We start from the raw sequence: 15,139 nt of genomic DNA, 5'->3' as shown, positions 1-15,139 counted from the left end.
AATTTTAGCTTTAATGGTGACTACAGATCTAATCGTGATACAAGTCTGTTTATGTGCAACACAAAAGATTGCACAAGAACTAGCCTGTTCCATGAAATCAAAAGAATTTATTTAACTTACAAAGGTAAAACTAACAAATGACATTTACTTTTCTTTCATAGCCATATTTCACAACCTGCAATTAAAATCCCCTTTGGAGAAAGGTGCATTTTTTTCCCCCAGTATATTTTACAATGCAGCACAAACACCAAAATTCTCATTGAAGAAGTAAGACAACTAGTTAACATTTAAATACACAGACATCCATTCCAATATCTTGTTAAGAACATGGTTTTTTGTTTACACAGAAAAATACATCTAAATATGACAACAGTGGCTAGTATGTTACAAGCAAACAATATTGAACTCTGCATAGTTTATACAATATGCTGTGGTAATAACTTAAATTACCAGTTTTCTCAACTATTTATGAGCTGGCTACACGAAGCCTGACATTCATCTGAAATGTGGCATTGCATGTATTCTCTTAAATCGCTTCATTTAAGAAGGAAGTCTTTTTTTCCCTGGACAAACGTAAGAGTTTCAAAACTAAAAGCTAACTAAAAACATGTTTCTCTTCACTACAAACATTTAATGTTCACATTACATTCCTAATGTAAAGGCAGATCTCCAAAATATAAAACACTGTCAAAGAAAAAGTAGTGTGCAAATTAAGAAAACACTGCATTTTAAAAATGTGTTCATGTGCAAGATAAAGTATCAACTGTGTATTAATACTACTACCTGGTAAAAATATCAGCATAAAACGATTCTTCATTGCACATTGTTCCACAGCTTTCGCATTTATTACACTTTCCTGGCCTACAACATTTTACACACTCTGAATATCCTTCATTACAACAGGCTATTTTTAAATGCTTCAATTAGTGTAAAGAACTGGAAGAAAAATAAAACCTGAATCACATTACCAACTGCTTACTGACTTTATTTAGAGCCATAGTGCTTGTATATATCTGTGGCTACTGTTAGACTCTGTGTAATATGCTTACTAAAGGAGGCTTGTTGTAGATTACTGAGCACTAACCTATCTATGACTTTACTGGGTTTTATTCTTTGTTTTTACAATATAGTACATGCATTTCCATTCACACCAATCTATGTAGGCAGTGCTCAAGATGCCTGCTTTAAAAGTCAGTCATTTATCTATGTTTCATATAGGATTTAATGCTGCAATAATTGCTCAAAGCAACGTATGGTAGTTCCTTTCATTAATGCATATCACTGCATTGTAGCTAGTTAATGGAACTGTATATAAAACAGGACTAAACAGCATAAATCTACAGAACCTCCAAAATTCCTGCAGGGATGTTGAAAACATTAGGCAGAACTCTCATTTTCAGTGTGCCATCTGCTCCACAGGAGAAGATGCGATTGTCTTGCAGAGTTTCAATCTGCATGACTCCAGCACCAATGTTTCTGAAGATGGATTGTTTGGCATGTTCGTTTTTAAATGAATGAATTAAACCATAGCCTGTCAGTCTCCAGACCTATATGAAGAGAATGACAGACAAGACAGAATGAGGTTAAAATGTGCCTGCTCTATTGAGAATCTGGACCCAAACCCATTCAGCATAGAAGAAGGGAAAGAGCAGATGGACTGTCAGAGAGCCCATTTTACAGCTCCAAGATTCTCAAGATGCTCTTGTACTGGCATGTGTTAGAGCAGCCGAGGGGCTGCTTTAATGGATGACAACTGGCTATGGTCCTTTAAGCGACCATGTACCAGTTGTGAATTCATGTAGGGGAGCTGCGTTCTCCTCCATCCCCTCATGGCCTTCTGTTACCTGCACACTCCACCTGATGCCCCCTGTATGAGGGGTTGGAGATGGGAGGGTGGTTAGCACATAAGCCGCTTTTATACCAGCTAAGAATTCCCCTCTGCTGGAACAGTGGCAGAGAATTTGGAGAACTGGGTCCAGGTCAGAAACGCATATTATGCACCAGTGTTAATTAAGTATGAACCAAAGTGTGGAGGGTCCTCAAGATCAGTGATGCCGGTTCAGGCCATTAGGCCGTGAGATGGCTGGAGGCAGAGGTTCTCTTATCTGACTATAAAACATCATGGCACAGTTTAACTAGGGCAAAAATTTTGCTCGCTCTCTTCCTCTCTGTTGCATTTACCTGTTGTCTTTCTTCTTGTATTCTGATTGTAAACACTCTGGGACAGGACTGGGATTTTGCAGTGTCTCATAGAGTTGGATACTGGCTCATGATTGGGGTTCCTAAGTACCACCCCCATACAACTAGTTAAAATTCTTATTTAGAATTTGACATTATAATTCAGTTATTGTGATAAATAATTCAGCATAACACACTGTGCTTTCTCTGTATAAAATTCATATAATTACTAAGCCACTTTGATTACCTTACCTTCATGTTCCCTTCTGCTGAGCCTGTTGCAAAGTATTCTTCAGAAGGGTCCAGTGAAAGAGCCTTAATAGCAGAGTCATGCGCTTGAAAAGTATGAAGGATTTGTCTCTGTCTGATGTCAAAGATACAGACACATCCCTTCCTGCCTCCAGAAATCAACAGTTGCTGCTTAGGTGCATACTGAAGTACTGTGGCACCATGGTCATGACAAGTGAAGTCTGAGAGAAATATTGTAAGATTGTTACAAATTTGTAGTCTTGTGTACCTTTCACTTTTAAAGTACAGTTCTATTCTTTGTTACTCAACAGATATGCTCCTTTTGAGTGTATACAGTCACATCTGCTACATGAATGAAAAAACTGTTTTGTATTACTCTTTATGCTCAGTAGGGCTGCAGAGCCAGCAGAACTAAGACAGAGATGGATTCTATTATTCCTTTAATCAGTTAATTTTGATCTATAGTTTATGCATATAGCTTTGGTGGAAATTTTAAAAGCTGAAAAAATATACAATTCACAATGTATGTTAAATTACATTAAAAACTATATTAAAAATTGCAAAGTCAAGCACTAAAAATTAGAAAATGTCAAAAATAAGGTTGTACAAACTTAGTTCGGTCACTGTGAGTATGCATTATATGATACTCTTCAATTACGTGATCAAATCCTATTTTCTCCATGGGACTTCTGCTTCATTCATTTTCTCTTAAAACTGAGATCCAATACTTCTGTGACATCGTATGGAAACTAACAAAATTTTACAGCCTATATTTTTTTAAACGTGCATACAAAAATTTGCCTATAACTTGCATGTTTAGCTGCTACAATTGCTTGAACAAATGCAGTGATTACCGGTTACATGCATACTTCTAAAAATTTGGGATAATATTTCTAAACTCTGTTTTAAGATAAGACAATATCATTACAAGTTTGATTCTGCGTCGTTTAAGTAAACAATGAAAGTATTACACGGGCATATTCATTCATGAAACACACAAAAACATCAATTAAAAATACACCATCAACCATAAATGCTAAATTAAATGTGCTCTATTTAGATAATCAGGAGTGCAGCAACTTGTTGTACTCATATACGCTCAGTAGTCTCAGGTATACTCCATGGTATCATGAAATGGCAGCCTATGACCACAATACCCAGAACTGTCCTTCACAGTCACAGCTGGCTTGCTAATGTGGCACCTGAAGACTGACACTACAATATTTGGCTGCCAATCACATACTTCCTTTCTAAGAGGTCCCCTCTTGACTCAACCTGGACCCAACCTGGGTTATAAGATGGCTGGCAGGTGGCTCAGCACTCACCAGAACAGACAGTCAGGTGTATGAGCCTCTCTCCACTGTATATGGCATATAAAAAGACTCCAGCCCCAAAGGTCTTCATTCTTCAACAAGTAGAATAAAGAAAAGGGGGTGAGTCCAAGGCTGCCTGGTGTCCCTATCTTTACTGGTCATGAACACAGTGGAGGAGCTAATGATGGTCTAAAACAAGGCCCTGTTCTATGAGCCCTTCACTCTCCAGCTGATCAATATCCTGACATCATCAGATTCACGTTTCAAAACTCAAACTCCAGACTTACTCTACATTTGCTGTTGGCTGTTTGTCTTTCCCTCACACTGCTCCTTTCCCACAACTCTGTTGCTGGGCTTTCCCCATCTGCTTCTCCTTCTCATCTTAATCCCGCCATCCAAACTTAACCCATCCCTGCATCTTCCCTCACTCCCAACACCTCAAAAAAAATCAAACTAGGTCACAATCTGTATTAAAATGAATGGGGAAAAAATCTACCACCAGCACTTGAACCTTCTGTACCATCAAGATACACACACACACCTCACTAACCACACCATCTGCTTCCTGTAACCCTTGTGTCCACCCTTGTCTTTTGTTAAACATAAGTGGGCATCATGCCTGAACTAGACTGTAAAGCTCTTTGGCACATGCACCGTTTCTTCTTTGTCACAACAATCACCATCAACATATAGCTCGTCTGCTTCAAGGCAGCTCTGAATGCTATAGCTGACTGCCAGTTTCAGGAGGGGTCTATATGCAGATTTATGGACCTGTATTAATTAATGAAGACTTAAAAGTTTGAACATATGGTCCCAAAACCAAACAGCTGCACTCAACTATTTAACACTTTATAAACACCTACACAGGACAGCCTTGCCTGTGACCTTTTCTGATGCTCCTCGTTGTATTACACTTTGGTGTTTCCAAAAGTAAATTATCACGTTGGAGGCCATATAATCTACTGTTTCAAGACACACTTGGCAGTACTGGTATTGCACTGATTAGCTTCTAACAGAAATGTTTAGTTTAGCCCCATATGAACTTGATTCTTTAGTCATTAGAAAATTGAAATCTGTTTCACTGCAGTACTCACCGTGAATGAGACTGTTCCCAGGTGATACCAAAGTGTCCCATAAGCACACATTTCTGGTGGAAAAACAAAACAAATCATGATGGCATCTCGCTAAATGACCCATGGGATAGTGAGAGTCACTTGAAAGGTGCTGCAGTGCTGTATCAGGGCCTAACAGGAGGACCTAGGCAGAAACCTGGACTTCTGCAGTCATAGGGGGAGATGTGCAAAAGCACAAATGAAAGTTAAGAGTCTAACTCCAGTTGATTCAGTCACTGAGGCCTTTGAAAAACTTTGAAATCCCCAGTCGGTACTATGCTTGACTCTGCCTTCCTTGAAGGCGAAGGGCTTGTCTACACAGTGCTTTGGTCTGCACCAGAGAGGTTTACATTTTAGTCTGCATTAGTGTGTTGTGCACTAGCTGGCCCATGTGGACCCTGATGCTGCAACTAGTGCACATTAACTTAGCACGGCTTGAAACAGAACTACATTGATACACACCAGGGAACTTCTTGTGCGCACCAGCAGGGTCCACATGAGCTAGTTAGAATGCAACACGCTAGTGTGGACTAAAGCATGTGTGGACAAGTCTTTAATGTTAATCTTACAGGAAGGCTGGGAAACATACAAGCCATTCAATATCACAACCAGGATTGCATCCTGCATTTACTAAATAAGCTCCTCCCCAACCCAATACAAAGGTACCTGTCAGAACTAGCGGCAGTTGGGATGTCTAGAAACCACTGGGTAATAAGCAAGACAGCCACATTAGAACCGAAGAACACTACCAAAGTGAATAATTTAAAACAAGAAGAGAACAAAACAAGCAGAGGTGCTTGATTCCTCAATGTGTATTTAATTAAAGGAGGGAAAAGGGTAATTTAGCACTTAACGAAAAGGAGCTTTGAGAAGCCAACAGAATAAGGGGAACTAGTCTGCCATTCTGCAGAAGGAAAGTAACTGAAGGAGTGACACACAAACAGGCAGCCATGCACATTCTTCTAGTGAGGGAATTCAACAGCTTTTAGAACATCGGGCTTTAAAATTCTGGCTTTCCAGCTGCCAGAGGCACAAAATCCAAAAAGAGTGGCAATCTGTTACAACAGGTAGCGTTGGTGAAATTCTTCAATCTCTCAGCCTAGATAATATTTTGATCTATTTTTGACTCCATACTTTCTTTTAACACACCTGTTATCATTGGACTGCCCGGATGTAGCCACTAGACTTGAAGAGGTAATGAATGCAAAGTCGCTTGTGGTTTTACTGTGACACTGCCAACTCTATAAAACAAAAAACCATCAACAAGATGCAATCATATCACCTATACATCAAAGTTATTAACACAACAATTTAAATATATTTAGTCATATATATTTCTACTAACGGCATATCACAAGCAAGGACTTTAAACACAAACCCTGTTTATCTGATTCATTACTAAAATTCCTATATGAAGTGACATTGAAAGTGCAGAAAACAAAAAGATAAATTATTTTAACTAGTTTTATTAGAATTACAACATATTAGAAATTCCAATTTTAAAAAAAGAGATTCCAAAATAATTCACTGTGTAATTAAATTGTGACAAATATAGAGTAATGTGGTGTTTTACCAATCTGAATTCACAATTAGGTGCAATCTTTGTGTGCTGTATAATTAACAGCAAAGAATTTAGAAGAGTGAAGGTATTTAATTTTTTTGAAAATGCTTGATGTACTACAGTTGATTTCAGTATTTGTAAATTCAAGGACAATGCTTAGGTTATATCTGTAATTACATTACAGCTTGTTATTTACTTGAAATGAGTTCTTTAAAGCTGTGTCCATCAAATGCTATACTTGTTTTGATAAAGTTCGCCAATTAGTACAGCAGAGAAAAACATTAATCAAGCATTCACTTTATCTGCACCTGCTCTTGACCTGTCTGAAACTTTGTAAAGTAAGAGATACTCAGTCTTCAGTCCTAAAATTTTCTCCTAAAAAAAGAGAGAATGATTTTGTTACTTACCAGATAGGGTTTAGGATTAGATACAGTTTGGTTGACTTGCCAAATACTTAAAAATCCCTCTCCATCAGCCACGCCACACTGCAAGAAACAAACTTAATTTATTCTATAAACTGCTGAAAAGGTCTCCATTGGCTAGTCTGACCTTCCCATCACTTTTATGATATTTAACCAAAATATTCAATACAATGGGTACAAATCTGAAAGGCATCTATATGATTCAAGAGCCTCAGTTCCATTTTCAAAAGTGACTTTTGCACTTAGGCCTAGAGCCACAAAGGGATGTAGATGCCTCAGTCCAAAATTTAGCTATTCAAAAACTCCGCTCAGCTGGTGCCTAAATTTCTGTCACTGAGCATGCACAAATTCAACTACATTCTGATGCTGCTGAATGGCTCAATGCTTAAGCCCCAGCGGGATTCATAAACTAGGCATTTCCCCCCACCCATCTGCCTATAGGGCCCAATCCAATAGGTGTGCACAGAGGCTGTCTTAGAGCACAATTATTAGCTCAGGCCCCACACAAAACACTGGTGGTTCCCTTCACATAGTCAAACAGTTCGAGCACTCACCCAGGACATGGGAAATCCAGGTTCAAATCCCCACTCTACCTGATTGGAAGCAGGGACTTGAACCCAGGTTTCTAACCTCCCAGGTGAATGCCCTAGCCACTCAGCTAGAGGATATTCTGGGTTGCCTGTCCCTCAATCTTGCCTGTTCCATTTTATATAAATACTTAAATATTCATTGGGCCACAGAGAGTGTACAATAAGTCTGTAGCCAAGTGGTTACCACATTCACCTGGGAGACTCTGGTGCCAGTCCTAGCACTAGGCCAAAGCACTCTACGGAACTACTAATGTATGGTGGCAAGGTCCACACAGCCAGTTAGTGCAGGCAGGCTAGAGTACTGTATGTTCACACCCTAGCTTGCCACACAGCAACAGGCAAGCCTGAAGTCTCTTTGAAGTGCTCCTACAAGATGAAGCCCTCTTTTGAAACTGGAGCTTGGGGGCTTTTGAAAATATTGGCCTAAAAGCTTGAAGTAGATTATTTTATTTTAAAATTTTAAATGCCCAAGCATAGGTTAGAACTGATACCCCAACATACTAATGAAACAAGTTTAATTAAAAAACACAACCAAACATGGTGTCCTATAAAAATGCTACAGGAAAGATTATGGAATAACTGCATTGTCTCAGGTGTGGCAGAGCCACTGGGAGCTCTGCAGATCAACACAAATGAACAGCAATTAAACCTTTATTTATAGTACCACATTTGTGTATTATGCATATGCTATGAGTTTCACAGCCATAATATTTTAAATGTTCTTTAAAACATTTCACTGATACTATTTTTCATATCCCTGCATCTGTAAAGTCAGGCTTCATTAGTTCCATGACATGCTTTAATGGTTCCAGCTGTCCCTAAATTTGGGGATTGTCCACGATTCTGGAATAACCCTGTTTGTGGTCCTTAGCTGCTTTAGAGGGATGCCAAAGCATCCCTAATTCACAGCAAGTCACTTTTATTCCCTTAAAGCTACAATACGGTTATTCAAAGTCAAAGAAAGTTAGTTTGTCATCACATACACAGTAAATACAGAGGACCAGTCCTGAAAAACCAGAAGATATGGCTGTCCAGGGCAACAAAACTGGGGGAAGTGGGGGTGTGGCAAATTCCTCCCAACTGCTTGGCAGCTTCTTTCTTACAACTGAGCATCTGTCTCCTGCTGAGCCACTCCCTCCCTCCTGAGCCTTGCTTCCAGTGGAGCTCCATTTACACTGCTCTCCCCATCCCGTCCCCTTCCCTGTGCCTCATTGTAGAGTGGTCTGATATTCCCTCAATGGCTCCACAGTAGGCTCAACCCCAAGCATCTTCCTCCTTTGACTAGGAGGGCTTAATATATTTGTTAGGTATTATGGGGTGTTTCAAAGCCTTAAGCACATCCAGGAAGCAGAGCAGGAGATGCCAGCTTGCAATTTACTCTAGTTGGAATCAATCCCACTTCTTCAAGCTTGGCAGCAGGAAAGAATCAGTGGATAAACTTATTCTTTTTGTTAACCTTACATTAAAAACCTGGTGGAGACGGCAAGGAGGAACCCACCTACTCCACAACGGGGAGGAAGACAGAAATGAGGTGTGTGTAACAAACATAAATGTGTTAGATAAATGAAGGGATATGGTCGAATTTTGCAGGCTGCTCAAAAGAGATTTTTCAGGATACTTCTAAACTAGCCCTATGCTTGTGGGGAGATCACACAAGCTGGAGGGACTTCAGTGAGTTCCTTTTTCAGGCAGGGGATTCTCTGGCCAGACTTGGTCCAGGAGGAGGAGAAGAAGCTCTAGCTTTTCACAAGCATCAACCTCTTTCCAGCTGCCACCCTGCCATTCCTTCTGACTAGCCAGGACCAAATCTACATCTTCAGCTCTCTCCATTAGCCTGAACCCCACAATGGACTCCCTTGTGTTCATTCATCCACATAGTCTTTATCCTTAAATCGGCTCCCATCTGTCACTGGTCCAAGACTGAGTACTGCCCATCTTGCATGTCACCCTGATTAAATTTTAGAAGAATAGAATGATTCTGCTTATGAGATGAAGAGGGGGGGGGGGGGGGGGGTGTGTGTGTGTGTGTGTGTGTGTGTGTGTGTGTGTGTGTGTGTGTGTGTGTGTGTGTGTGTGTGTGTGTGTGTGTGTGTGTGTGTGTGTGTGTGTGTGTGTGTGTGTGTGTTAGTGGCTTAAAATAGTGACAGATTTTTAAAGTTGCTTCGAGGTTGGCAATGGAATTGGTAGTCCCAGTGGCAATGGATTTGTGGGAAGAACCTACAGATGAAGCAGTCAACGGTGCAGAATAAATATCTCACTGCATGTCGTCATCACTTCAGAGGAGAGCTGACTATGACTTTTCTGACTAACTGGTGGGTTTTTTTATGGAAAATGCTGAGTTGACACATTTTTGCAGGAACACATTTTGGAAGGTTTCTCAGGTCCAGAATGGAATTTCTGGTCAGAACAGCCAATAGACTGGCATTTAGGGCACTCACCTGGGTTGTGGGAGACCAGGATCAAGTTGGGGCAAGTCTGATTCAAAGCAGGGACTTGCAATTGGATCTGCAACATCCACGCTAAGTGCCCTAACCAGGAGGCTATTGGCTGTTCTGGGGTGGGTGGTGTGTCTCTGGTTTTTCGTGAAAAATGTTGAGGGCTCTGCTTTGTCCCGATGCACAATGGTAAAATTTTTGAAATCTCAAACATTTTTGTGGGATAGGAAAATATTTTCTCAATGAGCTTTACTTAGGTGTATAATCAGTTACCACCACTTTGTAATTTCTATTAAATGATTCCTTAGAATCACTGTTACCTTACAGAAAAACTTTCAAAACCAATTCTGTTAATCCAATATATCTTCTGTTTTCTCTTCCTTTTCTTTCTTTATTAGTAAGGATATTTGAATGAAAACAGAATGTATCTCCTATCTAGAGGCTCATCTGCTCTTGATGTTCTTTCCCTACCTGAAGTCCTAATCCTCTGTCTGTAACATAATCTTTTCCACAACAATCAACTGCCATGTCACACAGAGGTGATTATTTCTTTTGTGTGAGGATAAACAAGAGACAAATTCTTCATCAAAATCCTGTCTTTATCCCTAGCTGTGAAACACAGGGGAGCAGAGTACCAAAGCTATAAGATAGAAAAAAAATTGATTTCTCTGAGTCCACAGGAATAAATGGCATTACACTGGCAGAAACTGATAAACCACAGGGGAGAATCAGGCTCAGTGTTTATTCAAAGTCTTCCATAAAAATAAAAAATGAGTTGCTCTAGTAATGCTTACATCATCAAAAGGGCTATGACGGGAAGCAGTAAGAGCACTGATGAACACTTCAGAAACAAGTCATGTACCAGATTCACTGGTACACTACAGCTACTTTGCACTGGAGATGCAAATCCAATTTAAATAGCTAGGTAAGCATAGTTTACAGCTGCTTTAGATAGTCGGGGTGCCACAAAACAACTGGAGTGTATGAGAGAATCTGGGCCCAGTTTTCACAAAAATATCTATTTGTAAAGAATGTGGACAAAATCCAGAAATTATATACAATGCTATATTGGTGCCCTTTTGCTATGTTGCTCCTAAGCAACTGTTGCTGTTATGGGGAAGGTTGACCATTCACAGTAGGGAAAGTGTCTTTAGGGGAAACGCTGCTCAGAAGTGGCAGTTGCTCTTACAAGGTGTTATTGCAAACAAGTGTCTACTGCAGTTTCTAAACTGAGGGCCAGATTTCTTGGTCCAGGTTCTTTGCATAAAACCAGTGTGAGTGACAAGGAGGTGGGGGAGGAGACTTTAAAGCCACCTTTATGCTCCCCAATTCTTAGACTGTATGGGCAAGGACTGAGTCCACCATTGTAAGTTACAGCAGCCTGAAGTCTGCTCTAAGTAATGTCTGGTGGCTTATGAGCCTATGGAGCCATTCTGGTAGCTGGACAATAACTGGACTCAGAGCGACCCCAGCCATACATCCCAACACCACTGACCAGTGCAGGAAGTGAAATATGTATCAAAATGGTGGCTCTGTGCATTGTGGGATTCCCCTATATAGATAGTTAAACCATATTTACAGCTTCTTTGCTCCAGTGGAGATAGCACTACTCAATCAAGCCCTAAGGTGATTTTCAAAGTTTGTCATCTGCATCTCTCAATATCTCAGAAATAAAAAAAAAATATTTATAATCATACTACAGCTTTTCTGCTGAGACTTTTGCAAAATGTGCTCAATATAAAAAGCAAGAAAATACAAATCTAGTATTGCATTTATGCCACTCTCCTAAAAATATCTTGTATTTCTAAATTGAACACTTTAACACTAGTGCTAACATCTCTCTGCACTTAAGCTGTGAGGTAGAATATCCTCTATATTGAGCTTGACTGACTACAGTGGAGGTATACAGTGGAGGAAATCAGATACATTTTCTGAACCACCAGTTTATGCACAGTTCTAGGAGGATATATGCCGCCATAATAGTCCATATTTGTTTTGTAATACTCATAATCATTGATGCTGTGGCCATCTCCCAGATTTGCTGCTCTTCAAGAAAATCCAATTTAAGGCGAAAATGTGAATCTCTTACTCATATTGGTATTTAGTTGAGTAATTATTCACCACTGAGAGCAAGGGGTTGATCACCTGGCTCATGCTAAATGAAGCTTTAGGCCATTAGAATAAGACCCTCTTTTTGCAAAACATTACTGAGTGAGTAGCCTCACTGACTTCGTTGGATTACTCATAGTAATAACTGTTTCTAGGACAAGTCATGAAGTAGTTAGTCTCTACAATGGTCATTAATACTGACAGTTCCTTATTCAATACAGCAGATGTCTATTTGAAGGGTGTCTGAACCTGGGTATCCACATGTAGTTTTAGGATCTGTGTTTGTCAGATTGCATTCTTTGTTTGATATGTGTTACAACAAATCACGTCTACATTCTAACATGTTTTAGACATTTTTGTGCTCCTCCAGTTAAAAACTGTACTATACAATCAAATGTTCATTTAAAAAGAGGGGGAGAAAAAAACCTACTTAGGGAGGACTAACCTTATTGCCCTGGGAATTGAAATATATTCTCGTAACCCTTGCGTTGCCAGCTTGTCGGAAGCATACCAGTTGTTGTGGCCTGGTCCATTCAAACATTCGAACGCTACCATCTTGGGCTCCTGTGAGATCTGAGAAAAAAACAGAAGGAAAATATAGATAATTTATTAATTAACAGGAAAATATCATAAAATTTCTTCCGTATTACATTTTGAGGAAGAAATAAGTTTTTCACTTTCACGTTGCTAAATAGAAATTACTTACAATACTGATGGACTGGATGTGAAGCCATTCTCTTGACATTATTCAGATTTCTTTTAATGAGCTTCATATAAAAGAAATATTACATTCAATTTGTAAACTTCAAAAGATGAACAATACTTTTGAACAAGTTTGGAAAACACATACAATATCTTGAATTCATTTATATGACTAAACAATGTACTGTCTTGTTGTCCCCTAACTTTAGATTGCTAATTGTTAACCATATTCTTATCCATTTACTTTTAGTTGCAACATAATAACTAAGGTCTCAATGCAGGAGAGGATTCCTGCTTAGGACAGCACTTCAGCATGAGATCAACTTTAGGCATGTCCCAGTAAAGTAAATTATATTTAAGTGCTTTTCTAATTTGGGGCCTGAAACAGAAAGTATTACTTTCAATTGGCATTTTTGTAAAAAGAAATCTGAGATGGTGAAAGATAATAATGGTAGGGTATTAATTTAGACATTCAAAATAAATTAAGGAATACAGTAGATTCAATCAATTGTGTAAGAAAGAAAAGAAATATTCCCAAAATATTATTTTCAATAGGTGTTGGGAACATAGTTTATACTATTCAGTGATTGATGAAACAACTAAGTTATAGGTATGCTAATCCAAAATAATTAATGTAAGAGAATATTTAATTAGTTTGGCATTTTTTGCCAGCTGATAGTCATAATGGTCATCGTATGTCATTACAGAAAACTTTTGAAAGCGTGCTACTTAGTGTAGATCTTTGTATGAACTAACTATACAAAGAGCAAACAAAACAAACTGCATACCACACCAGCTCCAGTGCTCGTTTGTCCACTACCTAACCATGGCATAGGTGAAGATGACTGCATCTGATTCATTCCAAATGGTGGTGCACTTGACTGAGTGAGTGTTGTGGTAGAACCACGGAAGTCAAGGTCATCTGAACTGTAAAAAAGATACCAATGTAATGCTTTTTAACTGTTACATTTCGCTGTTACGCTTTTTTAATAATAGCGTCTGAGACAGATATCGCAACTGCATGCTATGTCTTTGGAGATCATTTTGTATTAAGTTTATGAATGGTTTATGTATCATTGTGGGCCAGGGTCTGTATGCAACTCCAGTTGGGAGGACTACAAAAACTCCTCCAGCAACCAAAAACAGTGGGGTAGGGGTGGTGATTAATCATACAGGTTGTAAACTCCTCCAGGGACTTCTCCTGGGGAAGCTTGCATATACTGGTTCAAATGGGACTTTCAGACAAAGAAAGCGTTCTGGTATAAAAAGGCTAAGTTTAAATTTTCATAGGGCCTGAAATCTTAAGTGGGTGCCCTCCAGGAAGACCAAGAGAGGGGAAGTCCAAAGGTGCAGTTAATCCTGAAACGGTGACAGTAGCATTTGTCAATGGAAATATAAATGAATAATTTTTGCACTTTTGTTATAAGGGCAAATTTAGTATACTTCAAGCAAGCACACACAATCTTTTGAAAAACAAGACTACCCTTTTAAAAAATATAACAATGGCTATAGCAGCAGAACAGCAGCCAGGAAACCTGGTCTTATCCGCTGATCTGCTGTGAACAAACAGTATGACCTTGGACAAGTCACTTGAAATTGTGTACCTCCATTTCCCCATCTGTACAATGAGGATAATGATGCTTACCTGTCTTTGTAAAGTGCTTTGAGCTCTATGGATGAAAAGTGTATATGTTTTATTAACAACAAAAACAACAACAAAAATGTGAACTATCTGCACTTATTGGGGGTGTGTCTCTGAACTTCCAAAGTAAAAAGTTACCTTAAATATAATTGCAAAAGAAGAAAAACTAACCTTTTAGATTCTCTGTCATATTCTTCCCCAATCCATATAAATGACTGAGCAGCCAACAGAGCTGAAACATCAAGTTCTTGCACATCATGTGTAGACGCTAAAACAATTTCATTGCTATTTGCCTACATAACACAAACAGATAATGTGCACTAGTTTTAATTAATATCTTAAAGCAACACAATGATTTACTAAAACAGTAATAATGTAATTGGCTTTTACCTTATTAACTGCAAATGCCATTATCATATCAGACTCTTTGTGAATTACTTTTGCTTTTCCCCCTGGGTAGCCGAGATCTGCTTCAACCTACAAAACATTTACCAGTAACTTTTAATTGGTGTGTAACAATTTTTTGTAGCGGTAAGGACAGACCGCAAAATCTATAGGAATTAATGCAAGAACAGGTCAGTGACCTCAGCATTGGTTAGGTAGCTAAACTTTAGACTTTTTGCACTCACTGGTGTTCTAAAAACTAAAAATTGTATATTTGAAAATTTAAAAGAACTCAAAAAAACCAAGAAGTTGTGTGTGTAACACAATTTACAAGGTGTTCACTTATCCCAATTATAGGACATCCAAAGTTAATGCGCTGATTAGGAGTCTGCCACACAGAGACTACATGGAACACTTAGCTTCTGTCAGTCATCTTAAAAAA

The 15,139-nt window shown here is 38.9% G+C and overlaps 1 protein-coding gene across 2 annotated transcripts in view; it reads right to left on the bottom strand.

The window, feature by feature from the left end:
- Positions 1–92: 92 nt before the first annotated feature.
- The window catches only part of DMXL2 (Dmx like 2), a 94,446-nt gene continuing 79,399 nt past the window's right edge, over positions 93–15,139 (bottom strand). For both annotated transcript variants that reach the window (XM_067555822.1, XM_067555823.1), the window contains exons 35-44: positions 14,704–14,790; positions 14,485–14,606; positions 13,460–13,598; positions 12,676–12,736; positions 12,415–12,542; positions 6,821–6,898; positions 6,002–6,093; positions 4,835–4,887; positions 2,431–2,648; positions 93–1,547 (exon numbers count right to left, since the gene is read on the bottom strand). In XM_067555822.1, the coding sequence (XP_067411923.1) occupies positions 1,338–1,547; positions 2,431–2,648; positions 4,835–4,887; positions 6,002–6,093; positions 6,821–6,898; positions 12,415–12,542; positions 12,676–12,736; positions 13,460–13,598; positions 14,485–14,606; positions 14,704–14,790 (1,188 nt within the window). In that variant the 3' untranslated portion in view covers positions 93–1,337. The remainder of the gene's footprint in view (positions 1,548–2,430; positions 2,649–4,834; positions 4,888–6,001; positions 6,094–6,820; positions 6,899–12,414; positions 12,543–12,675; positions 12,737–13,459; positions 13,599–14,484; positions 14,607–14,703; positions 14,791–15,139) is intronic.

The sequence above is a fragment of the Emydura macquarii genome, unplaced genomic scaffold (assembly GCF_026122565.2).
Source record: "Emydura macquarii macquarii isolate MOO-44397 ecotype Brisbane River unplaced genomic scaffold, CSIRO-AGI_Emac_v2 contig_1644, whole genome shotgun sequence".
In the NCBI taxonomy this organism is placed as follows: domain Eukaryota; kingdom Metazoa; phylum Chordata; order Testudines; family Chelidae; genus Emydura; species Emydura macquarii.
The sequence above is the reverse complement of the archived record's forward strand: the minus strand, read 5'-3'. Positions and strand labels throughout refer to the sequence as shown.